This window comes from Microcebus murinus, chromosome 21 (genome assembly GCF_040939455.1).
Source record: "Microcebus murinus isolate Inina chromosome 21, M.murinus_Inina_mat1.0, whole genome shotgun sequence".
NCBI classification, from domain to species: domain Eukaryota; kingdom Metazoa; phylum Chordata; class Mammalia; order Primates; family Cheirogaleidae; genus Microcebus; species Microcebus murinus.
The window spans coordinates 23,180,188-23,205,934 of NC_134124.1; the positions used below are offsets into that span (position 1 = coordinate 23,180,188).

A 25,747-nucleotide genomic window follows, 5' to 3' on the forward strand; every position below is an offset into this window, starting at 1 on the left:
TGGATGTCACAGAAGTACAATGGTTACTTGTAGTGACTTTTGTTGTTGTTGTTGTTGTCCCTGTTATGGCTCCAATAGTGTTTAACTGTACAAACACCAGCAGATTCAGAGATTCAGCAGAGTCACCAACAACATCAACATACATCACATCAGGAAAAAATCATATTTTGTGGGGGGAAAAAAAAACTCCCTTCAGCAGAGGAGAAGAGGCTTGGGACCTACCCTTTGTATCACAAAATCAAAAAGGATAAACACTCCCTCTGCCTTGAATTCTTTTCTTTGTGTGCAAACGGCTCATTTGGAGTAATATTCAAGACATGTGAACAGGAGCAGCCTGTGAATTTTTCTTTCTTGTTGAGTCTATTCCAATTAGGACATCGCTAAAGCAGAACTGCTAGTCAAGTGTTCGTTACACAGTGCTTTTTCGGCTGAATCTAAGTGAAAACAATCTGATAAAAGAGAAAACACGTTCTCCCCTTCCTTTCCCCAATTCTTCCTGAGTTTGCTTAAGCCTGTCTTTATAACAATTATCTTATGTATACAATATTATCTTTTTGCAAAACATTTTCATGCCCATTCTTTCACTGATACTCACAAGACCCTTGAGACACACAGTCAAGTGATGGCACTCCCAGTTGAGGAAGCTAAAAATCTGGTAGTCTCAGCCCTTCTATCTCTCTCATCTCTACATCCGACCCATCTTAAAGTCCTTTCCCATTTTCCCCTTAAATCCCTCTTAACTCCTCTCACTCCATACCATCTCCACTCATTATCATCTACATCGAAGTCACCAAATCTCTTCCCAGACTATTGCAATGACCTCCCCAAAGGTCTTCCAACATCCATCCTATGCTTCTTCTAGCTAGAATTATTTCTTCCCCAAAATGTGAGTCTGGTCATGTCCACCTGTCATCCTGTACTTCAAGGACTGCCTATTGCTCTTAAGATATCAACCAAAGTCCTGCCCATGGCTTATAAGGGTTTGAACGCACTTTCCCCTGCCCACTTCTCCAGCCTTCTCTCTCACCATTCTCTTCTCACTTGGCTTTTGAGCCTCATTGCAATTCTTACCCCCACCTCCCAAGATACCACATTTCTCCCACGCAGGGCCTTCCTCTATGCTCCCTCTGCTGGAATGAACACTCATTCTCTTTCTCCAACTCCACCCCACCCCTACCATTCACTAATTGCTTGGTTAACTCTTCCCCAACCTTCAAACCTCAGCTTGTGCACCTTTTCCCAAGGGGAAATATTTATAACTGACTGGTCAAGGTTCATGTATTATATGCTTATCTGAAACCCTGTTACTGTCTTTCTGGATGCTTACAAGGTTTAAAATAGTAAACTTACTATATGATGAACATCTATGTTCCTTTTTTGTCCATAAAATCAGTGGAAACAGGGATTGTGTGTGGTTTTGCTGAACACTGCTTTAGGACATTGTCTAGAACTGGTTTAGAACATTGCCTAGAATAGAATAGGCAATCCACAAACATTTGTGGGATGAATAAATGAAGTAACAAAAGGAAGTGGCAAAATCAGAATAGAACACAAGTCTTTCGATTCCTACTTTAATGCCAAGAAACAAACAATGTCTTTAATCATGATGACAGCCAGCAAACATACAATACCAATCAAAGTGTGCTCTAATGACCAATTCTTTGGATTTTTCAGGAGAAGCAACACCCCTACTGTCTGCTTTTCTTTTTTTCAGTTTGCTTTAGGAAAGTACTCATCCTAGACCAGGCACTGTCAGAATTGCATTACATACATTGACTCATTTACTCCTTAAAGGAAGGTGTTATTAAAATATCTCCATTTTACTGATTAGAAAATGAAGAATATTTACAACATAGGCATAAGTCCATTTTTCTTTAACAGAACTATTATGTTCTATGCATTTAACAGAACTATTATGTTCTACCCCAACTACTATGTTCTATGCATGAAAACTTCAAGTAAAAAGGGACAGATTCTTAATTAACTGTTCTTATTTATGTTCTGCGTCACCCAGAGCACAAAAATCAGTGAAGACCTGCTGATCCTGGATGATACGTCAATCAGTTATCAAGAATGAAATCCTGCCATTTGCAACAACATGGATGGAACTGGGGAACATTATGTAAAGTAAAATAAGCCAAGCAGAGAAAGGCAAATCTCACATGTTCCTACTCATATGTGGGAGCTAAATATTAAAAAACAATTGATCTCATGGAGACAGAGAGTAGAATGACAGTTACCAGAGGCTGGAAAGGATAGCAGGAAGGGGTGATAAAGTGGGATGGTTAACGGGTACAAAAATATAGTTAGTTAGAGAGAATGAACAATTTGACAGCACAAGAAAGTGACTATGATCAACAATAATAGGGTATACTTTAAAATAACTAAAAGAGTGGAATTGGAATGTTCCTAACACAAAGCAATGTTAAATGCCTGGGGTGATGGATACCCTAATTACCCTGATTTGATTAATTCACATTGTATGCCTGTATCAAAACATCACATGTACCCTATAAAGAAGCACAACTACTATGTACCCATAATAATTAAAAATAATTTTTTTGAAACCTAAAAAAAAATTATCAGAGAACACCTCTTGCAAGTAAAATATTGAGTCAATTTGCATCCACTTAGTGTATAAAATAGTGTAAGATGGAGAAGCGGTTTCTCTTTCTTCATGAAGCTTGTGGAATTTTTGTGCCTTGCCTACCTAAGAACAGAACAAGAGAGCTAAAGGCATATGTAAGTAAGGAAATGATAAATGAGTGGTCCAAGCACATGGAACAGAAGAAATCCAAGGACAGAGACTCTGCCAGTCAATCAATATGAGTCCCAGGGAGCCTCAGCGTCACCTGGTCCAAGTGGCTCATTTTACAGTGAAAAGACTGGAGTCCAGAGCACACCAGCAGTGTGTCCCAGGTCTCACGGACAGTGAGTAGCAGAGCTGGGGCTAGAACATGGGCCTCTTTGCTCTCAGCCCAGTGCTCTATCCGCATACCACAGTGACCAAAGACCATTCCGGAGAGGAAAAGAGTTTGGACTGGACCTTCCAAGGAAATCACCATGTCCAAAGTGGCAAAGTAGGAAGTAAGGTTGAGGCACAGTGAGGAAACTGGTGTGACTGGAGTGCAAAAGCACTGCGCCCAGAGCACAGCTAGCTGTGCCTGCCAGGCTCAGGCTACATCTTACGGACTGTGGGCAAACAGGAAAGGTTCCTCTTCAGGGTAATGCCATGAAAAAAAAAAGTGGCTTTTCAGAAGCTTAACGAGGTGATCAATTAGTGTAACAAGAGGCTAAAAACAGAAGATTTATTAAGCGAGAACTCTCCACTTCTCCACTACAACTGTCGACTTTGTTCATGTCCCATGATGGCAGCTTTCATTTTGTGGCGATCTCCAAGAACCAGAAACAGAACTTTCTGTCCTGAAACCTCTAAAACCTGGAGTTGAAACTGATTATAAAGGGAATACCTTTAAAGAGGGTTACTGATGGGCTGTACCCCATGCTACTAAGGACCCCCAGAGGAGGGGTCAAAGTTTGGGATGGAAACAAGAGAACAAGCATGTGTTATTCCTGAAAAAAATCAAAGAACTTTACGAATCAGGGTTGTCTTATTAAAATATCTGTCATTTGAGGCCATTCCTGAGAAAATATTTGTTATAATCAAATCATATTCACATTTGGGAATTTCTTTTTCTTGCTACCTTATCAATACTTTGCTCTTTTTATTTGTAGTTGATTGTTGTTACTTGTTTCTTTAATTTACTGATGCCTCTAGTTGTGTTATTAAAAATCCTAAAAAACACTTCTTCCACCTCTAAGAAGATGATGGGGATGATAAATAATACATGTAAAATAGTTATTCTACCACAGAGACTTGGCAACAAATGTATGAATGAATAATAATAATAATGGCCACTATTTATTAATGGAAACTACTAGTGTCTGGCCTCATGCTAGGTGCTTTACATGTATTTCCCTTATCCTAAAAATAACTCCAGCAAGGTATTGTTATTCCTTTGTAAAGATGAGGTGACTATAGTTCAGAGCCATCATATGATGTCCCCAAAATAACCCCTCTAGTAAGTGGCAGAGCTTAGAGTTCAATCTACAGCCATCATCTCGAACCAAGCACTCAATCATTATGTTGTGCTGTCTCCTTGGGAGTGAGGAAGGAATGGATGGCAGGAGGAAAGAAAAGAGGGAGGAGGGAGAGAGGGAGATAGGAGAAAGGGGGAAGTAGGCAGAAAACAAGAGGGATGGGGAAAAAGAAAGGAAAACTTGAAAGTCATAGTAAAAGTTGTCAAGTTCTACAGAGGACGGTCGGACAAAACAGCCTCTCCCACATGCGAAGCCATGCGCGATGCCTTGGCAAGGGATGTGAAGTTATCTGGGGCATAAGGTACAAATAAGAAGTATTTCCAGAAAGAATTTTTATTTCAAAGTTAATTCTTGGACTAAGATACAGGAATTTGATTTGGATTAGTTCTTCCACAGGAACAGGAAGTTGGGTGAAAAATGTTTAGAATGGGAGAACTCAGTGGTAGAAGGGAACTTCCAAGTGACCTGCCCAAATATCTGAGCTGTTAGGTGATCACTCATCAGGATTTTTCACCACTTTTGGGGGGTCAGGAAGTATATGGCTGTCAATAAACTCCTAAGCTGGTCTCAACACTGTCCTGGTGGCCCCTTCTTCCTGTCATATTTTGCCCAGACGTAGAGGCCTGTCTTAGGGAGAAATATTTGGAATGAAGGTAAAACTCGCATTTATAATTGTTTACTTCTTATCAGGAAAATCAATTCCAAAAACTTTGAGGCAGCAGCTAAATGTTCCTAAAGAGTCTTTAAACAGCTCCCAAGGTTACTTAGGGCTAAGCAGGAGAGATCACACTTCTAAAAGATCCCAGTCACTTAAAGATGCAGCAATTGCAAGAAAACAAGCTGTGAAAAATAACAAAAGTATATGAGACTCCTTACATGTCCGTGGAGGCTATGGTGGATTTAATTCCCACTGGACTGACTGACCAGACACAAGACTATGGGACTCTGCAGATTATCTTGTGATTAGAAAGGGATTTTATTTCCCCCTTTTAGAAAACATTTATTGAAAACTTAAAGTCAGCTTTGGCCTGCATTTACAGAAGAGTAACTGGACACGACATAAAGTTAAGATCTGGGAAGTCCTATTGAAGTTATTGGTTCTAGTCTAGCTGGGATTCACTTTTCCTCCATGACTGTGAGTGGGAAACCACAAAGGAATGGCCACAGGCAGGTAAGGGTCCCTCGAGTGTCTCTGGTCTCTAGAGCAGATGACAGCTGTGCTCACCATCCTTAGGAGGGGAGCCTGCTTGCAGGCACTCTGCTTAGTCAAATTCTTTCTTCTCTTCCCCCAAAGTCTGTGCATTTGCATAAATTAGGCCAGGTTGTTCCTGTCTCAGGTTTTTTTTTTTTTTTTTTTTTTTTTTTGTTTGGCTTTTTTTTAATGATTATGGATGTTTAGAGACTTCCACATCTACACACCCAAACTCTTCCTTCCATACTCTAAAAATGGCAACAAGGCCTTAGTTTAGGGTGTTATTTTCCGGCCTGATGATATTTCTTTTTTCGTTGTTGTTAAGGGAAAAATTCCAAGTGACATTTCACTAAGAAACAGAGGGTTAGCTTACCTGATCCAGAAAACCAAGCCTCACATCTTGAAATACTATGGATGTTAAAGAAAATGAAGTGTGAACTTCTGTGGGTGGAGAGAGGAGGGGCACCATACATTTACAATGACCCGAGTGGCTATTTGGACACAAAGAACAGAGAGGTTTTATGAGCCATCTCTATTCCCTCACTAGTATGTGGTGACAAGCAGGGGCCAGTAGCCCCGGCCACGAGCAAGCCACCCGTGGTGGGGGCATTGAATGCTAGTGATCAAAAGGCCCATGTGTGGGTCACCCATGAACAGAGATCCCCTTTTGTCAGAAATGACACGATGTCACAGTAACTGCTAACAGCCAACGATACCAGTGGGGGAGTCTGTGTGCCAATTTCTTCAAAATTTTATTTTTCCAATACAGAGAGAGGTTAGACTCTCTCCTAGAATACTTTAAAAAAAAAAACCAAAACCAAGTCTTCTTGTCTGTTGCCCACAGTTTGAGGCCAGGTCACCAGAAGCACCTTTTTCGTGCCTAAATTTCCCACACACGTATGCACGTGCACACATGCGTACAAAACTGCTTTTCTAGACTTGCAAATCTGCCCACTTTTATCTTTGATCTTAATTCCAGTATAATATAGATTTTCCGAGACGTGATTTCTTAAATCGACAGCAATTTTTTTTAATGGTTAAGAAAGTCCAAATAATGATGGGTCCCTAGCTATTTTCTTTTGAGAACTTAAGTAATTTAATGGGGATGATTTTTTTTTTTTAAGCTTTTATGGCCAGGTGGCTCTAGGGGATATTTTGTTGAACACTGATTAAAAATAATTTCTTCTAAATGAGACCTGACCACAAAATGGAACTATTAATGGGCAGGGACGTTGTCACCAAAGCGGAAACCATGGCTGATTGCCTCTTGTACCTCCCACCACACAAGCATTTTCTTCTTTTTCTTCTCCTTTTCTTGTTCTTAATAGCAGAGTAAATAAGCAGCCAGCAAAGGCCTACATGTTTTCGGCCAGAAACAGAGTCCAAACTTCTCAGAGAAAACATTTGGCCTCTGTGGTTTTGTAATATGTTCCAGAACACCGAGTTCAGTGAGGAACATTGTGAAAAACTCCCATCCATTGGAATGGTGGTGGGGAAGGCTACAGTATCAGAAGTTTCAATTGGTCCTTTTCCTGCAGGCCCATAATGAGGCTTGTAAAAAAAAAAAAAAAAAAAAAAGAAGAAGAAGAAGAAGAAGAAAAAAAAAAAAAAACCATAGTGCTGTGTAGAAGTTCTCATGGGAAAAATGAATGGCAAGAAATCCTAGCTTTAAAAGAAACAGCTAATCTGCTAGTTTGATTGTTCTTCAAAACTTACGCTGAACCAATGAGCCTAATTAAAAACACTTGGCCTACTTCTATAAAGCATCATAGCTTTCTCTATGCTTCGTTTGTATACACCACAAAACTCCAGATAGACTATTATTTTTTCAAGTGCTCACTAACAAAGTGCTGACTTTGTTGGGATGGCTGAGCTAATTTCTTGAACTCAGTGTGAAACCTTAGCTAAACAAAATTGTGGTAATTTTCCTTAATTTGTAAAAGTGATTGGAGTGCAAACAAAATTTTCCTCTTGGGTCAATCCTATAATTTTCAATTAACTAAAACTAATCGTCAGGCAGGCACCAAACCTGCATTTTGTTTAAAGGGCTGGGAGGCATTTCCAAGGGTCAGGATATATTAATTGTTTTTATAATTTTCAGAGAAAGAGAGAGAGAAAAAGAAAAACAAGAGAGAGAGAGAGAGAGAGGCTGAGTGACGACTAAGAAGCATGTCTGGTTTTGCTCCTAGTATTAAAATACAAGGGAAAGATGCTTTGAAGTAAAATGTCACAGCAAAATAAACTTTGTCCATTTAATTGTATGATTATAATTAGGATTATTAACAGACTTATCCCTTTACTGCTCTGGAATCTGTGTGTGAAGGCAACTTCCACTCTGTACTTAATCTGGCCTTGTGGTCTTTTATTGAATGAAGAAGGAGATCTGGGACCAGTCTGTGGGGACGGCTACCTCTACAGGGGGGCAACTGATACCAAGCAGAGGGGCCAGAACGTCACTACCCCAAGTGTGGTGCTTTGACCAGCAGCATCAGTCTCACCTGGGAGCCTGTAAGAAATACAGAATCTCAAGTTTTCCCCAGACCTACCTTAGCAGGATCCGAATTGTAAAAAGACCCCTGGGTATTTGGTTTGCACATTACAATCTGAGATCTCTTAGAGTACACACTGGGCACTCAGCCTGAGTGCCTGATGTATTTCCACAGAGATCTTGCCTGGTTCTCTGTGTCTAACGGGACGGGAATTCATATTCACCCTGCAACCCTAGCTTCTTACCGCAAGGCTGGTCCATGTTCCCAGGCTCTTTGGGGAGAACAAAATGCAGTTTACTGGGGAACAGAGCACCAACCCAGAATTAAATCTGAAAATTACCAATTGTCTTTAATACAAATGCTATGAGCAGGCTAGAAGAGCAAACAAACCCCAACGAGCTGGCTTAACATGCAGAAAGACTCAGGATTGTCTACACCTCTTTCCCCTTCTGTTATTTCTCATGCTGCATCTTTAGCTAGCCAACCAGTTATATCAATAGATCCTACCATTCAACAGGGAGACCTAGATGAAGTCTTAGTAGTGGTAGTAGTAATGATAATAATAGAAGCAACTCATTCGATTGTATATATGGTGAAATGGAGAAAGAAAGCAGGCCTTAATAGAAACTGGATTTAAAAGTAAAATACATGCTTACACATACAAGACAAAGTAAAAGATGCCACAAAACCAAGGCAGTTCTGTGTTCACCCTCTGCAGTTCTTACCTGTGTAAATGAATCTGCCTGGCGTTCCTTTGCAGAACTGCTTGGATTTGTAGGACAGTGTGACTTCCACAACACCAGGGATGTGCCGAGGAGGGGTCTGCACGCGGATGGCATGAGGAGTAATCAACTGGAGGAGACATTGGGGGAGGGGGAGGAAGAATTGTCATTGCAATATGTTAAGGAGTCATTTCACAGCTTTCCTATCAGCTCTCCATAAACAAAGCTTTAAAACACATAATTAACCTGTCAATGTTTAAATACAATCTTGATGGACCCTTGTATGAAAGACACTGACAACAATATTTACAAGTGCTCTGGGTACAGCCATAACAACATTATCTGGGTTTTCCTACACAGCAGGCCCTCTGCTTCCTGGTTTGAAAAGGGAACCTGGCCTAATGAAATGATTTATCTATCACAGGATATCCTTTGGAAAAATCTCTGTTTGAAGCAGACACCCGAATCAGAGCTGAGCGCTGCCATGCCTCTCCAGAAGTCGACGGGCCTGGTGTTTGAACGGAGCCCTTAAACATGTGCAAAACACAGAGGTGGGAAAACAGTAGGCCAAGGCACTCTGATCAGCTGCAGAGCACACGTAAGGAATGGCCCTGAAGACCATTTGGCGCATTAACTACCAGAGGCACAATCAAAGAGCTTTAGAGGGAAACCAAAGAATCTGCCTCCCTGGACTAGCTTATGGCTCTGGCAGGACTCAGGACTGTCCATAAAAGGGGAGCGGAAGGCCTGGGAGGCTGCACCACGGTGGCTGGTCCATTATGCAATGCCACATGCACAATGAGAAAGTTCATTTCTGCACTCTGTTGGCAATCAGATTACTCTGTGAAGCAGAATTTATTTTTTATTACTCTTATCTTTGTTTATATAACTAAAATGTTATTAATGGCCATAAAACTGGCATTATCTGGTTCTTTGAAAAATCCAGCCCTGGTATTTGACGGGTTGACCCCTGATGGTGCTGGACTCTACATGTTCTCTCTCTACAGGGCCTGCAATTGCCTGCCCCTTGACTTTTTTCAGATGCACTTAGCTCTCAACATTTGTGGAACTGAGTCTGTATACAGTGGATAATGTATACAATATACATGAGTTTATGCTATAATAGTGTATGTTTGTGCTGTTCTCAAGGGGATAACTTATAAAGGACTTTTATTTTAATGTGCAAACCAGGCCCAGTGCAAGTGTTTCCCCCACCAATCAAAGATTACACCATGAGAGGCAGAATACAACCCTTGGGTGCCCCTGGGTAAACTGCGCTAGCACCAAGTCCTGGTGAAATGAATGTGAGAAAGTGGCTAATGCTAAAGCCCACAGGAACTTTCTGTCAAATGTTCCTTCTTGAAACAAAAGGCCATCCGCATAAAAATCATTTCGACTTAGCAATTAAAAATGCATTATCCTCTTTCATAAAATACATGGAGCCTTAGTTTATTTGCTGAAGACACACAGAAGATATTTCAGTAAGACCATGCTTATGCAAAACCCTTAGAAACTGAGTTCATCTCCATGGCTGAGTGTTTCGGATGGCTAAGGGTTTACCCAAAAAAGCACAAAAAATTTTTTCTTAAAATCTTGTTCTCTTCATATTGTAATTCTTCCAAAATGCATTGTATGCTTTCTAAAAGTAAGCAAAGTGTATATAATTTAACTTTGTCTCGGTAAACCAAGATTATCATTTGGAACACCCTGCATTATATCTTGCTGTAATACAGAAAGGCCCTAAGCAACTCCTGAGCTAGGAAGGGCTATTTTCCCTCACACTAAATAGCTCCAGATAGCTGTGATTTTGAAATTGTTTCTAATTTATTCTCTTTCTTTGTCTTTTTCCTCCCAGTGTTCTTTACACCTTCTAATTTACTCTGGTAATCTGTAAGCATAGAAACCAGGAAATCAATTTTTAATATTGGATAGAAAATAGGAGAGGAAAGAGGTTTTGAAGGGCAATGAAAGATGATCTCCAAATCAAGCGCATGTTAATCTCAACTGTTCGGATATTGTGTTATTGCAGTGTTGGGAACTAACACTTGTTGACTACCTAGGAAATATCCACCACATTGCTGGGGATTTTACATATAAATACTAATTTGGTCAGAACAATGACTGTATTTTCAGTTTCTTTTTTTTTTTTTTCAGATGTGAAACAGAACTTTAAAATGATTAAGTTGCTTGCACAAGATTATCCTTGTTAGACCCAGTTAGCACAAAAGGTGATTTTCAATACAGTTCAAAAAAATGGCAGGGACATATACTTCCTCTCTAATCAGAGAGAAGAAATTGTTCCTATGGAAACTTCGTAAAGGTATCAGTTTTTTTCAGATCCAAAGAGACTATGTTTTTTTTTGTTTTGTTTTGTTTTGCCATACCTGTGCTATCTCCATTTTTCATTTATTGCCTGGTCCTTTGCTATGTTTTTAATAGTGAAGGACATCACACTGTCACATTCCAAATAGAAGGTATGCTTTTATTTTTAAGAGTTACTTCAGATATTGAGTGGCATTAATTCACAATAATACTTAGAAGAACTTTCAGTCAGTTAGAAAACACTTCACCTGCCCTCCCTTTTCTAAGGGGAAATAAATTTTAAAAGATGGAAAGATATCAGTAAATAGATGGATGAAGATTTTAAGTATAAGGACTTAATATGTATGAGTTGCTATATTGAGGAACAAAATTCATGGGCTTTATGAATAGATTAGATATGACTACAGTAAAACTACTGACTGAGAGTGGGGCTTTTGCATAAAGTATTAGACTCAGGAAATTCAAACAAATCTTCATTTACAATTTCACTTTCGATTTTAATTAATTGCCCGAACTGAGGCAGAGATTCCTTCTTGAAACAACTACCCTTCACAAATGAGGTAGAATCTGAACCATAGTTAGAGAATGAATTTGTCGATGTTCTCCTGGCTGTGGATGCTAGTCTGGGAGGAGTCTCCAGCACTGACACATGATATCGATGCTTACTGAGGAAAAACATTTTAGCTAACTTTTATCAATTTGAAAGCACTGGCTTATTTATGAATCACTCAAAGAATCACAGAATTTATGTCGGGAAGGAATGCTAGTGATCGTTTAACATTAATCTGCTCATTTTAATAGCTAAGGACATAGAAGTTCAGAAATGTCTAGTGGCTTCAGACACTGACCCGACAGCCTAGAGCTGTGGTCCCCCACCCCCCTGGGCCACTGACCAGTACCGGTCCCGTGTCCTGTTAGGAACTGGGCTGCAAAGCAGGAGGGGAGCAGCGGGCAAGTGAGCGAAGCTCCATCTCTATTTACAGCAGTTCTCCATCGCCTGCATTACAGCCTGAGCTCTGCCTCCTATCAGATCAGTGGCAGCATTAGATTCTGCATTATGGTAAGTTGTATAATTGTTTCGTTTTATATTAAAATGTGATAATAATAGAAATAAAGTGCACAATAAATGTAATGTGCTTGAATCATCCTCAAACCATCACATCTCCCCCATCCGTGAAAAAATTGTCTTCCATGAATCCGGTTCCTGGTGCCAAAAAGGTTGGGGATTGTTATCCTAGAGGAAGGATGGGGGTCTAGATCTGAGGGTATAGAACCCATGACCAGCAAACCCCAGGATAAATTTCACGTGTTGCTCCAGCCTGGTTGAACTAAGGGTGGCCACTCTAAGCAATACAGAAAGGGAGGGCTAGTCTAAATTTTCCAAATTTCCATCATTGGAATATCACTTTCTCAGTTTTGCAATATCTATATACCACCTATGCCATTATATGCTTAATATTTTTTTAAAAAAAACTTACAACCAATTTTTTTAAATAAATTAAAAAAAATTATTTTATAAGGAAACTGTATGTCACTACTATACTTAGAAAACTGGTATCACCTGCCAAAATAAGAAGGTATTGTAGATGATAACCTTAAAGTTAATATGATGTAAATTCTAGCTGGATATTGTTGACAACCTGAAGAAGTTTATTGAAAAGGGTGATGAGCTAGTGTTAAATGTTAAAGACTTGTTTTCCCCAAATGAGACTTTATCCCCTTAATGTGAACCAGAATCATGGAATGAAACAAAGGTTAAAAGAGAAACAAAAAGAGTGATTAAAAGAGAAGTCAAAAAAGGAGACTTTCTCACTATGTGATTCAGTTCTACTTAATGTCTGTGTCAAGCCCCAAATTGTCTTTTCCTGTACAACAGAAGCACAAGCCCCATACTTTGGTAAATACTGTTCTAAGTGATGAGAGGACAATTCATTCTTTGACTTAACTTCTTTAAATTACAAACCAAATGATTTGGGCTAGAAATAAATATTCATCTGAAACTCTATAGCATCTGACACTACTCTCTCCCTTCTTGGAACTTTTCATTTTCTTCTCTTCTGTGACACTAATTATAAGACTTAAGACTTGCAAAGTATTTGATGGTTTAGCAGAGTGCTTTCATACTCACTATCTTTTAAAACCCATCCTCATGGTTTATATACTCCAGATGAGAAAAGTTAACAGTGAGGCAAGTTAACTCATATTATTAATATTTGAAACACTAGGAAGAAAACCAATCTCTTATGCCTGTAAATAGGGTTTTACAGAGCTCTTCCTAGTTATTTTGGTTTTCCTCATTGGCTTCATTTTTCTGCCAACTTGTTAATTGCATAAATTTCACAATTTCTGGTCCTATTTTGTTTTTCTCTTTTGACTTGCTTAACACTTTTTGAGTTCACTCGTTGTTGGCTCAACCACCTCATCTAAACTGATTTCCAAATCTACACCTGTGGACTTGATCTCTTTGGCCAACCACCAAACTTTTATCAGCAGCAGAATAACAGAATCTCCCCAAACATGTCTTTTTGCTACCACAATCTTAACCTGATCCAAGCTAAATTTATCATCTCACTACCTCTAAACATATTTCTTGCTCCTGTGTTCCCTGTCTCAGCTCAAGGAATGCTATCTTTCGAATCACTCAAGATAGAGAACGTGAGGTTATCTTTATTCTTTTTTCTCTCCGTGTTTTTAAAGTCATGTTGATTTTCCCTCCACTGGACCCCACTGGCTCTCCTTTGCTTTTCCACCTTGCCCTGTTGAAGTTGTCCCCATTTCTTACTCAGACTATTTTGATATGATACTTGCCTCCTAAATGCTCTCTCTCTTCTTCTACTTTCTCCGCCATAATTAGCTTCTTTAAATATAATCTCATCATGTCATGCCCTGACTCAAATCCTCAGCTTGCCCCCTTTTCCCGTTCTAATATTCAAACTCCTTAAAATAATAATATTTAGGGCACTCTAAGGCCTGACAGCCAGTCTCCCTTTCTGGCCATACTTCCCACTTCACCCTTCCGTATCTTCAAGCAGAAGGCACGTGGCTACATGACAACACTACACCCTTGCCCAGCTTCTTTGCTCTGTTCATGACACTCCTTGCTGAAACATTCCCCCACTGATATTCTACTTGTTCCTTAAGGCCCTGACCATATGCTCTCTTTTCCAGTAAGTTTGACATGATCCTAAGAGTTAAAGTTGCCTACATCTTTGTTGGATTTATAGCCTTATGTCATTTATGCTATAGCAGTTAGTGGCCTATTTTGTTTTGCACAATAAAGATTTTCCTCTATATCTTTCTCCCATTAGACAGCCCCTGAGATCAGAAACAGAGTCTAATCCAAGTCCTCTAAACTTAGTGCTTCACATATAGAATATTTTTGAAATATTTCTGGAATAAATACATATGTAAATTAGGCCAGAATTCTATAAATCTTTGAATCCACTGGGCATAGCAATAAGAGTTCCCTGTTCTTAACCTGATAATATTAACTCACATTCTTGACTGAAGTTGCTCTTCATATTAATTATCTGACTGTCTCAAGCACTCAGATGTCAATACGAGCATGAGACCACTGTTCATATTTCCTCTAAGTGATAAAAAAGAAGATATAAAAAGGTCTGTGACTCCAGTGAGAAGTGATAAGATGGGATTTTTTTAAAAAAACTTTAAAAAGTAATACTTTAAAAAGTAGCCCACAAAAGATTTACGCTAAATGTTAAGAGTGTTTATTTCTAGACCGACAATATTAGACATGATTTATCTTCTCTATCTTTTGCTTTCTCCTATGTGTGGTATTTCTGTGTGTATAAATTCCCCAAACTTGTACAGGAAATAATAATCATGTAAACAATTATGGAACAAATAAATCTGTACATAGGAAGCTATTACTTTTTTATGAGAAAAACATTACTAAAAATAAAAAGTAGAATAATAATCAATTTGGGGCAATATGTATTACATGTGATTATATAAGAGTTAGATGGATATTTGCATAAAAGAAAGACTACAGGGAAAAACACCAAAATGTTAATGCAAGTTACCTCTAGATGGTAAAGTTACGGGTAATTTTATTTTCTTCTGCATGCCTCTCTGAATTCTCCAACTGCTCCACAATAAAAATGCATTAATGTTACATTCAGAAGAAATGATTTTAAAGTGTTGCATTAAGATGAAACACACGCAGTCTCTGCAGGGCCCCAGGCAAGGCCGCCAGCACGCCAAGGATGTGCCAGCGGCAGCATCTCCTCTGAGCTGTCTGCACGAATACTTTCTCTCCCCCAGACTCAGAGCACAGGACTAGAAGAGCCCTGTGGGGGGTTGGCCAGGTGAGGCCTCCTACAGGTGCAGAGTGAAGCAGCTGTCACCATGACGGAGATGAAGCCCCAGACACAAAGGCAGCAAGATGGGGCCTCTCCTGGTGCATCATGCAGCTGTGCATACGGAACTCGAAAGAGGCAGCCCACATGGTCCGCAAGCCCAGAAGAGGGGCAGGGGAGGGGAGAAGACAATTCTCCAAATGATTTTTCGAAAGCCTTTCATAGCATCAAGTTTGGCCCACACAGCAGGTAAATGAGGAACATTACTGGGAATATGTTGTAGCATTCTGGGGGCAAAGTACAAGTCTTGGGAATTACTGTCTTCTCTGAGAGCAAGCAGGATGTACTATGTGTGCCACTCTAGGTCTCACTAAATTGATGAAGATAATGACCTCAGTGATGAACCAGCAATCATGACCTTCATTGTGTCTTCTCCCCATGTGTCAAGCACCGTGTTAAGCCCTTTCAGTGATTTATATCCTATAGGATTAGGGGGTAGATATGGTTATTAGTTGGTTCATAGATGAGGAAAATTGAGTTTCAGGAAAGTTAAGAAGCATGATCAGGAAACCAACTGAAGTGGCAAGTCAGCCTGACTAATGAGCATCATTGTATAACCACAATTGTCTCCCCATACTGTAGCTTATTGTTTTTCCATAATTCCTGGTATATGTACTTTGCACCCTACCTCTACCTTCGAGGGCAGGGATTGTATCTCTTCAGCTTCTCCTATACCCTCAAAGCTCCTGGGAACACAGTAGGTACTCAAAATAACTTTCTCGCTGGTAAAAGGCAAGCCAAAAATGATTCCCCAGCCAAACAAAAAAGCAATTCCAAGATAAGTCTTTATGCATGTTTTCCAACCAATGGGACTATATAAAATAAACGCAATTTGGAGTTCCAAGCCACAAAGCCAAAAAATAACTGGGATTACTAGAAAGCACACCAGTGATTTTTTCATCACTAGTCTTAGGATTTAGTATTTTAACCTTAATCACCTTCAGCACTAAAAAGTAAAAGGGAAAAAAAAATGTCCAAAATAAGCAAAGACTCAAAGAGAAGGGGTAAAAGGAAGGAAAAGTTTCTTATCTGGAAAAATAATTAACATTTATGACTAGAAAAAGCTGAAAGTGGGCACCGGTTCTGTGGATTTTTTGATGTTACCCACCCAGGGGTCTAGATTCTAAGGCTAGCCCATTCGCCCATTACTACACTCTGTGCCTTAGTTTACCCAATCTTATATTATACCAGCTCCTATCTGCTCTGCAGATGTGCTGATAAAAATATTAATATGCTTTGTGTTTGGGTAGGGCTTCTCTAGGGACCTCAAAGCACTTTCCAGATTAATTTTTTTAATTTATGTACTAATAATGCTCACAGCATTCTCCCTCCTCCTCAACTAGGATAATAATATCCATTTCTTTCGAGATAGGCAGGGGGTACTGAGTGATGGACACGACGCAGACACTTAAATAAGGAAACTGTAACATAAAAGCATAATTAAAGCTCTGAAACCAAATCAAACTAAGGATTTTTAAGAGATATCACAGAGTCAGTGACCAAACTTGCAAAGTTGTTTTCCCTCCACTCTGAAACATTCATCTTTTTACAGTTAGACGTGGCATTTAAACAATATTATTTTTAGGAGTTCCTAAAGGAAGCTGAAATATGGAAAGTATATATTCTTGGCGACTGTACTGGCTAAATCTTCCTATTATATCTCTAGTTCCCTGAAGTGGATACAACATAAATTAGATGCCAGCTCTTCTCCTGAGTCCCTCAGTGTATTTTGGTTTGTTCCCTAATCAGAGTTCTCTGCGTTTCATAACACAGATTCCTTCATTCCCAAGAATTGCCTGTCTCAAAGGCAGTAGATGATTTCTCAAGGAACGTGAGAGAAAGCCAGCGGAGGCATTTACTGTTTCGCAAACATTCTGGTTTCCTTTCGTCCTTTTAAGAAAATAACTTTAAACCAATGTTTAGCAAAATATGTTGAGTCACATGAATCCCCAAAGATAAACTTTATGTATGAATGTCAGAGGAGACTTTTGAAATTGAAGTCTCAGGAATTGAGTTAAAAAGGGATCTAAAATCTAGCTTTTGAGTAGTCAGCAGTGTTAGTTAACACTGTCTGAAATTTCTCTCAATGCAGACATAAGGCATAGCCACAGACAGATAATAGAGAGATGCAGATATACTTTTCTATTTATGGTCTGTGTCCCCCAAGTGGCATACCAGCCCCTGAGCATATGAACGTGGCCCTTTCTTGTTTTCACTATGTTTAACAGGGGTCTGCTTAGGGGCTTAGAACTGCTAGGCACTCACTAAAAACTTATTGAACATTCAATGAATAAATATCATGACACTGTTAGTTACCACTAATAATTAAGATGACGATTCAATAAAGTCCCTTATGAATCCACACAAAAAAATTAACACCACTCCATTGAGAATTCTTTTAAAAAAAATTTTCTTTTTTTACTTTACCAACACAAACTTCCTGATACCCTCATTAAGCATTCACAGAAATGTACTGCCCAGTTCTTCTGACCAGGAATCTAACCGGATCCTTAAATCAATGTAGTTAATTGTACTAAACAAAACAGCAACATGATCATCTTTCAAAATAACAGATTTGGGAGAAAAAGGCTAAAATAAATACAGTATGCTTCAACTACCTTTGGTTTTGTGGGTTTATTTATTTATTTATTTTGTAATTTATTTTTTAAATAAACTTTCTCCAGCTCTCTTCCCAGGATGTAGATCTTGTGCCAATTGGGTCCTATTAAAGGCTGGATCCCATCCTGACCATCTGGGAGCTGGAAATGCACTGGTGAGTTCCTGAGGTCCAGGGTATTCCAGAAGGAGAGGGTCAGACACCAGCAACGCCAGTCCCAGTGGTTTGAAAGTGCACAATGAGCTCTTTCTCAAGGCTTGTTTTTCTAAATCCAGTCAAAAAGGAACATCATTCCCTACTCAGGCCTGGCTCAGGGTCCTGTGTTTCTTGCTTGTTTGTTTGAAAATTAAAATATAAAAGAAAAAGGAAAGCCAGATGCATTCATGAAAGGAGATGAATGTTTGTTATCAAAGTCGGCAGTTTACAGGGTAGACTCTTTGCCTATGGAATTAGGAAAGAAAAATACGAGGGCCGAAAGACTATATAGATGGAACAGACAGAATGAATTCACCTTTCACCAAAAGACTTTTCGAGTCTTGTAAAATTCTAAGAAAAAAAAAATGTATCAATGCTATAAGATACACCGTCTCATTCTAACATGTTTTGTGGTGCTGTTCATAATTGTATACTGTATACATTAATACTTGCACATATTGCCAGTAATACTTCATTTAACATGTTCTTTCAGGAGTATAAGAGATGCTACATAAGTGGACACTACCACAAAAATTGAAGCCAAATCCCTTTTAATCCTGTAGCCCCACGACTACTTTTGCAAAAGGTCTTTTGAGGATGGATTGCACACATCTTGCTGTTTTAAACAGAATATACTGAATATAATTGCCAGTTCTTTCTTGATGACTCAGGGCAACCATCATTATAAATAGTCATTAATGAGCTGCACAGTAACATAGTTCTGTGCCTGCTTTTTAGGTTTTCCATTGCTACCCTAGACATCAGGCCATCAGCTTGCCCTAAGCCTGTATCCAACAACCTGCCTCCACACACAACCTGCCTCTAGTCTGCTCTTCTCATTTGCTGTAACCTGGGAAAACAGATTACATAGTTTGACAAAAAAATATTGTTCTGATTACTTTAAAGTCTTTTTATTTATTTATTTTTTGCTGCTCTGATTTCGTGCTGAATTTTGCAGAGCCGAGGCTATTCTAACACTTCTCTGAATAAGTGAGTTTCACCACATTCATATTAGATGCTTAAGTCAGACTCTGAAGTCAGATAGACTTTGGTTCAAATCCACGCTTTGCACATAACCAGCTGTGGGACCTTTGAAAAATCACTCAACCTCTGTGACCTTCAGTTTCATTATTGGTGAGGTCAGGGAGGACACAGGGAGGGGACTAGCTATCTACAGTGTTAATATATAAATTAACATAACACCTGTAATGAGTCTAGTGAAAGGCATACCTATATCGATCACTCAACAAGTGTTACTTTTATTACTATTTAGTCTTCACCATCACTAACAGATTTACACTAAGGCAATTATGTGCATAGTTATTATACAACAAATATATCTAAACAGAAACCACCTACTCACACATGCATTAACAAAAACTAAACTACAATCTATCTAGTACTGACACTTTGAATCGTCATCAAACACAACAGTTGCTAACAGGGAGCATTTGTTTGAATGAATGAACGAAGAGAAGAGAAGAAAGGGGAAGTAGTATCATCCAACAAATTTTCATTAATGCTCCTAATGTGCAAAGATCTGTGCTAAAAACTATAGAAGACTGAGCTGAATTTAGCATGGACCTTGCCTTCAAGAAAGAGGCATGCCCCTATATCACAATAGTAAAATAAGGTAATTAAAGGTATTGGAACATAGTATGGTAGAGATAAGACAATATAGGAATTTAGACAGAAGAGAAAATATTTTTTACCTGGATCTGTCAGGAAAGATTTTACAGAAAAAGGTGGTATTATATAGGATCTTAAAGGACAGGGGGACATGAGGACAGAAAGGAGGGGACAGCATCCTGGGGGGAGGAATGGCATGAATGAGACAGGGAGAAAGTCACTGCAGGCACAAGGAGCGGCTGACAAGTCAGCGTGGCCGGAACATAAGTCAAGATGAATGGTGGGTGAGGATGTTGAAAGGGAAGGTCGGAATCTTCGGGTGGTGTGCTTGAATCCCAAATTAAGGAGTTGTGGCTTTAGGAAAGAGACAGCCAGCAAAGGATGTGTAAGGAAGAAGGCTTAACGGCTTGTAAGTTCAGGGCTTCAGGCAGCCACCACACTTCGGAAAGGAATACACTGTATGGATATCCATTTTCTTCATAAAAGTCACATGACTGTAGCCAGGTATAAATTGTTTCCTTGATTTGTATTAAAATTAGAAACACACCACACTTCTGTGGTTCCTTTTTTCAAGTGACAGGCACATACCTGTATCGCCTTAACATACTGTGAACAACTAGCTGAAAATGTCATCTTAAAGTCCTTTTTAACTATCCCATAATTATCAACATAGAAAATAGATTTCAAGTGCCTCAGTCATTAAAAATAAAAATACAGACTAAAGCATGCTTAGGAATAAGGTGAGCATGGCTGTAACTGTGTAACCATATTAAAAACACCATTAGATCATTTTTATCTGTTTTTTTTTAATATGCTGGCTCATTTAGAAACGATTCCCCATAAAATTACTTGGGCTTGAAAGTTGTCCTTCAAAGTCATATTCAAAGGATAATGCAACTGATGCAGACTGCTTTTTTAATTCTTTAACAAATAAAATTCATAATTTTGCATCAAGCATCTTCCACATGATAGTGGTCAATAAGTATAGGTTAAATACAGACCTTAAAATATATATTTAGGACAAATCAGGTCACTAGGGATTATTTTAGATCCATGCATTTAATCAACTTTGGATTCAATTTAAACATGTAAGCCTCAATATGTGTAAAATAAACAGGCACAACTATTCACATTGACTCAAATCTCTATTATGAAATTTTGAAAAAGGTGATATTTGGCATAATGTCTTTCTCCACCTTAATTTTCTTTTTGGTTTTAGTGGAATTGTATCTCATATACAACGTGGTATAGATAAATCATTAGCGTGCTGGTGCAATTAGGTATAAAATTTGGGAAGGTTTGGTAAATTTACGAAAGTATGTTAAAAGTCTAAAATAATCTCATGAGAAAACCTGGTGCAACCAAAAGCTAAATCGAGACGAGACTGGGTGTCAGGAGAGCGGGCTCTGATCCCAGCGATAAGTTGTTAATATGCCCCCAGGACATGTCACTGTACCCCTCTGCAGCCTCTTTTTCATCACAAAATAAGAAAGCTAGCATGTGAGGACTGAAAAAGGTTTCTCAAAGCCCCCCAAAATTCCGTGACGTTATCTGTGGCTCAGTAAAAGTAAAGGCCGGGCAAAAAGGCCTGGGAAACTTCCAGCGGGATACAGATATGCATTTTAGCCGTTCACTCTTTAATGTCACAGAGAAGCAAATCGTCTTTTTGTTTACAATCATTCCTCTGAGCTATGTGTACAAAGAATGGAAAGTAGAGACAGATAGCAAGAAAGAAAGAAGTCGAGAACTGCATTTAAGACTTTGTTTTACAGTTTTGTGATTCAAGTGGCAAAATTGCTTCTCAGCCCCCCAAACAGCTATTTACCCAACTATCTTCACCCACAGGTCTCCCCAGTGGTTTCTATTGACTCCGTTCCCTACCTCTGGGAATGCAACATTCATCTGGATGAAGAAGACAACGTGTAGCCCCTGTGTGAGGCTAATTGGTTCACACCGCAAGGAAACTTTGGCTTCTCCAATCTGAGCTAAGTGGTTACCAACTATCTTTAAATATAGCTGTCCTAGAAAATCACATGGCATCTAATGCCAAGTGTGTACTGACTAAAACCAGATGCAAAATATGAGGGAAATTTCGTTCAAAGCCTTGCAGCATTAAAGAATAATGACTCTGAACATTCCTGGTCTAATCTGAATGATACCCTGCAAATATTTCAGATGATTTTCTCACATCTATCCCAGCCCAAACACTTCTGACTGAATTTCATGACTTGGCTTCATTAACACGAAATAAAAATGCACTTCAGCCATTGCCAATATATCTTCCGGTAAGGAGATCCTTGTAAAAGAGGGTTCCGTGTTCACAAAGTTTGGGATATGCTGAATACTGATTCTAAAGTATTCACGGTGCATGTTAGTATCTCAAAAGTTCTGCAAAGTCCTCTAGCAAGGACCAGTTGAATTTGTTTGACTCAACATTTCCTAAACTTTCTGGGAAAATTCTCCCTCTTACCTCCCAAGGGGTATCTATTAAGATCCGAAGGAACTAGCATCCCATAGAACTATCTGGAAGATGAATTAGGGCAACATTGTGGCTTAAATCTCAGGTTTATATCAGATACCAGAATCTGATGCATAGAGAGTAAAAATATTGATTGAAGATGTATCAATAGAGAGATCCAATTTTGTGGCTAATTAAATTGTTTTTATGAAGTTCAAAGAATCCTTTTGCAAATAAACATGATATGCAAGTGTGCAATAAAAGAAAAGAACAATAGTGGATGGAAAAAAAGGTGCTTCCTACTCACTGACACTGCTCACTTCTTACTTTGGGGACCTTCTCAATGGAATAAACTCTAGCTAAAAGGAATTACTAGAATTATAGCACTGATTTCAAAGAGTATTGGTCTAAGGCCCTCATTTTCAGATAGGGAAACTGAGGCCCAATGACTAACATTAACTAAATCTAGATTCTCTGATTGGACAATGGAAGGACAACTAATATCATGCTCTCTCAACTGGCTCTTTGGCCTCTGCTATCTGATGTGATCTAAACCCTTGCTTCAAATATTGTTCTCTGCTCCCTCCCAATCCCACTGTTGCACCTTTTTTTTCCATAGACAGTTTAAATTCTTAAGCTGTATTAATTCTCTCAGATATTCCCATGATTTTAAAAAAAGGGTTATGAGAGCATAAGGTGCCTAGCACAGAGATCCATCCCTATATATATAACAGGAACTTGATAGGCTTTTTGAATAGTCTACTTCTGACTATACCACTTTCTCTGACTTCTAGAACCTTGCCTTGAATTTTAAACCAATTTAATACTAGATTATATAAATATATTATGTAACTCTCTAATTTGCTTCATGAGAGCAAGCTGTCTTTCCAAATAAAACACCAGATCCCACAAAGCCCAACTTTAATTACCCACAATACCTATCCCAGTGCTAGACACCCAGCAGGCAAGCCAACCAGTCCTCAGCACTCACTGTTTAGAAATTGGAGGAATTCAGAGGAGATATTAAAATAGCAATTAGTTCTACAAACCAGTAGCAGGAGCCCCTCCCTGCTCCACATCATATGTTAGTGGAAAAGCAAAACAACCGAGTGTATCTCTGGTCAAGAAAAAACTTCACCTACATTAAACATTATCACACATCAACCTCAACCTCGTTGGTTTTCCTAGATTTATATATAAAACCCTGCAAAGATTTTTTTTAAAAAAAGAATTTTGGAGTAAGGCAAGGTAAGAAACATGAGAATATCAGTAGAATAATTTATTTTCTAAAAAGAAGGAGAGGAGAAAGGGCAAGAAACAATAAAGGAAGAGTAACAAAGGTGGCAAACCAAATTCACAAGAAAGTCATCAGAATTTGGGAGCTCCCAGAAGGCATCCCTGACTTTCGAGCACCTTTCTTTTTTCCAAACCTCAGCGGGCAATCAGTGAACTTAACTGAGCTACTAATTGGCAAAAGATTGGGTTGGTAGGGGAAGAGCACAGATGAGGGTATTTCAGCCAGTCCTATTTTCTCTGGCTCTTTTAAAATTCTTTCACTAAAGAAAAGCTCCAAATAACAGCATCAGGTGCTAATCCAAAGCACTGTCTGCTTGTCCTGGCCCACCGGCCTGCTGCCTGGGTGCGCTGGGGTACAGAGTTAAGGAAATGGAGAAATGACAAATGTCTACTTAACATTAAAAGTACTGGATCTTAGAGGTGGCATAAACTTCAAGGTCACGTGATCTGGGGGCAAAGACTTTGGATAGATAAAGGTCCAACTCGAGAGGTGAGGCCTAGACATTTTAACTGTCCTGCCCTAGCACAAGGCATTTATCCTTTACTTCATAAGGATAAATTTTTGTTAGGACTCAATGGTACCAACCGCAAACATAGACAACTGGAAAATGGAGGGGCACCCTCTTACCTCTCTGATTGTGTGCATGCCAATTCTACCTAACCTCTTTATGTGATAGGAGCTGTTAAGATGCCTTCAGCACAAGGCTTCCTGGCAATGGTGAGCATAATACCCTGGCCTGATAGGAAAAACCCTAGGATAAAAATTGTGGCACAGGCTAAACCATGGAAAATTAAGAAGGAGAGCCCTGGGGTTGGACTGTTTGGGTTCAAATCCCACCTCTATCACTTGATAACTGAACCATGTATTTAATTTTTCCAAGCTTCTATTTTCCTCATCAGTAAAATAAAAACAACATCATATGCAGTTGTTGGGAGGCTCATATGAGGGCCATACCAAACACTTAGCATATTGCCTGGCAGGAACTAAGTGCTCAATGAATGTTAGCTAATATTAGTCACACTCTGCATTCATCTATAGCTTTGTCATTGCAGTCTTTTCTTAAATATTCCCAATATCCAGTTCTGCTCCTATGTAATGCAAGTGTTGAGAAATGGCCTCAAACTTAGTAATTTTTTTTTTGCTCCTACAAAAAATAAAAGGCACTTACATAATTTTATTTGATTAAAAGCAACCATTGGTACCACTACTACTGTTATTACTACTTTCTGCCACTGTACCACCTGGATTCTGAGACATCTCCCTTTTTTCATTCTGTCGATCTTCCCTCTCTCAAGACTGCATTTGTTCTCTTATTAACTAGGACTTTTACTTCCTTTGTAAAAACATACAGTATAGTTCAAACCCAATCTTTAGCACTATCTGGCTATGTAACCTTGGGCAAGTTTTTTAACTTCTCTGATTCCCAGTTTACTCATATGTAAAGTCAGAATGACAAGAGTATCTAACACAGGGGTATCATGGGATTAAAGTAATATCTATAAAGTGCCTATACATGATAAACCCTTAGTAAGTATGAACTATTTCTTAATTTCTCATCATCATACGATAGATTTTATTTGGGGCAGTACCAAATTCTCTCCCTGTATGTGAGGCAGAGAAAATCATGTGTGCCAAAAAGCCTGTATGAAAACCTAAAAATAGAAATAGTTTGGAATAATACAAAAAAAAAAAGATTCACTTCTGCAAGCTTCATTATTCTGAACATTGGGACAATCATGACGATAACAGCCCAATTTACAGTCCTCCATCCAGATGCTCAACAGCTAATGCAGTTGGATCTGCTTATTTTAGAAGAATATTTGCTCAAATATTTTGGGAAGCTATGTAGTAGGTTTCCACCAGGACAGGGTCACAGTTGATCTACGACACAGCTACAACGGACAGCAGTTTGGGAGGAGTGGGTGAGCGAGGAAGGAGCATGCATCCTCCACTCTTGCCTCCTTGCTGAAGAGGGGCTCTTGGCACATGCAAATCAGCGGCAGTGGAGGGAGAGCCAAGGGACCAGGACAAAGATATTGCTAGATTTTCCTTTCCATGACTTCTATCAACTTTGTCATATGGAAACAGATTCTTTAAAGCAATTTGGGGAAATCTAAGTTAGAGATTAACCTCCCTTAGCTGTTCCCCAAAAAAGGTCAAGACAATAGGGAACCAAGAGGAAACAGGGGGACCTTGACTAGGAGCAAGACGGAGGTCAAATTAATGATTTCCTGGTGTGTCCTTATTCTGCACCCAGTGAGGTCTACTTGGACAAAGAAGGCACAAGGCTTTAAAGGAAGCGTCAGACTAACCTACCTTCTTTTCAGAGGGTCAGTAAGACTCACT

The 25,747-nt window shown here is 39.1% G+C and overlaps 1 protein-coding gene across 3 annotated transcripts in view; it reads right to left on the bottom strand.

Annotated features, from left to right (window-relative positions):
- Positions 1–25,747, bottom strand: part of EBF1 (EBF transcription factor 1) — a 390,172-nt gene that overhangs the window by 72,457 nt on the left and 291,968 nt on the right. For all 3 annotated transcript variants that reach the window (XM_020283666.2, XM_020283664.2, XM_020283663.2), the window contains exon 10: positions 8,508–8,634. In XM_020283666.2, the coding sequence (XP_020139255.1) occupies positions 8,508–8,634 (127 nt within the window). The remainder of the gene's footprint in view (positions 1–8,507; positions 8,635–25,747) is intronic.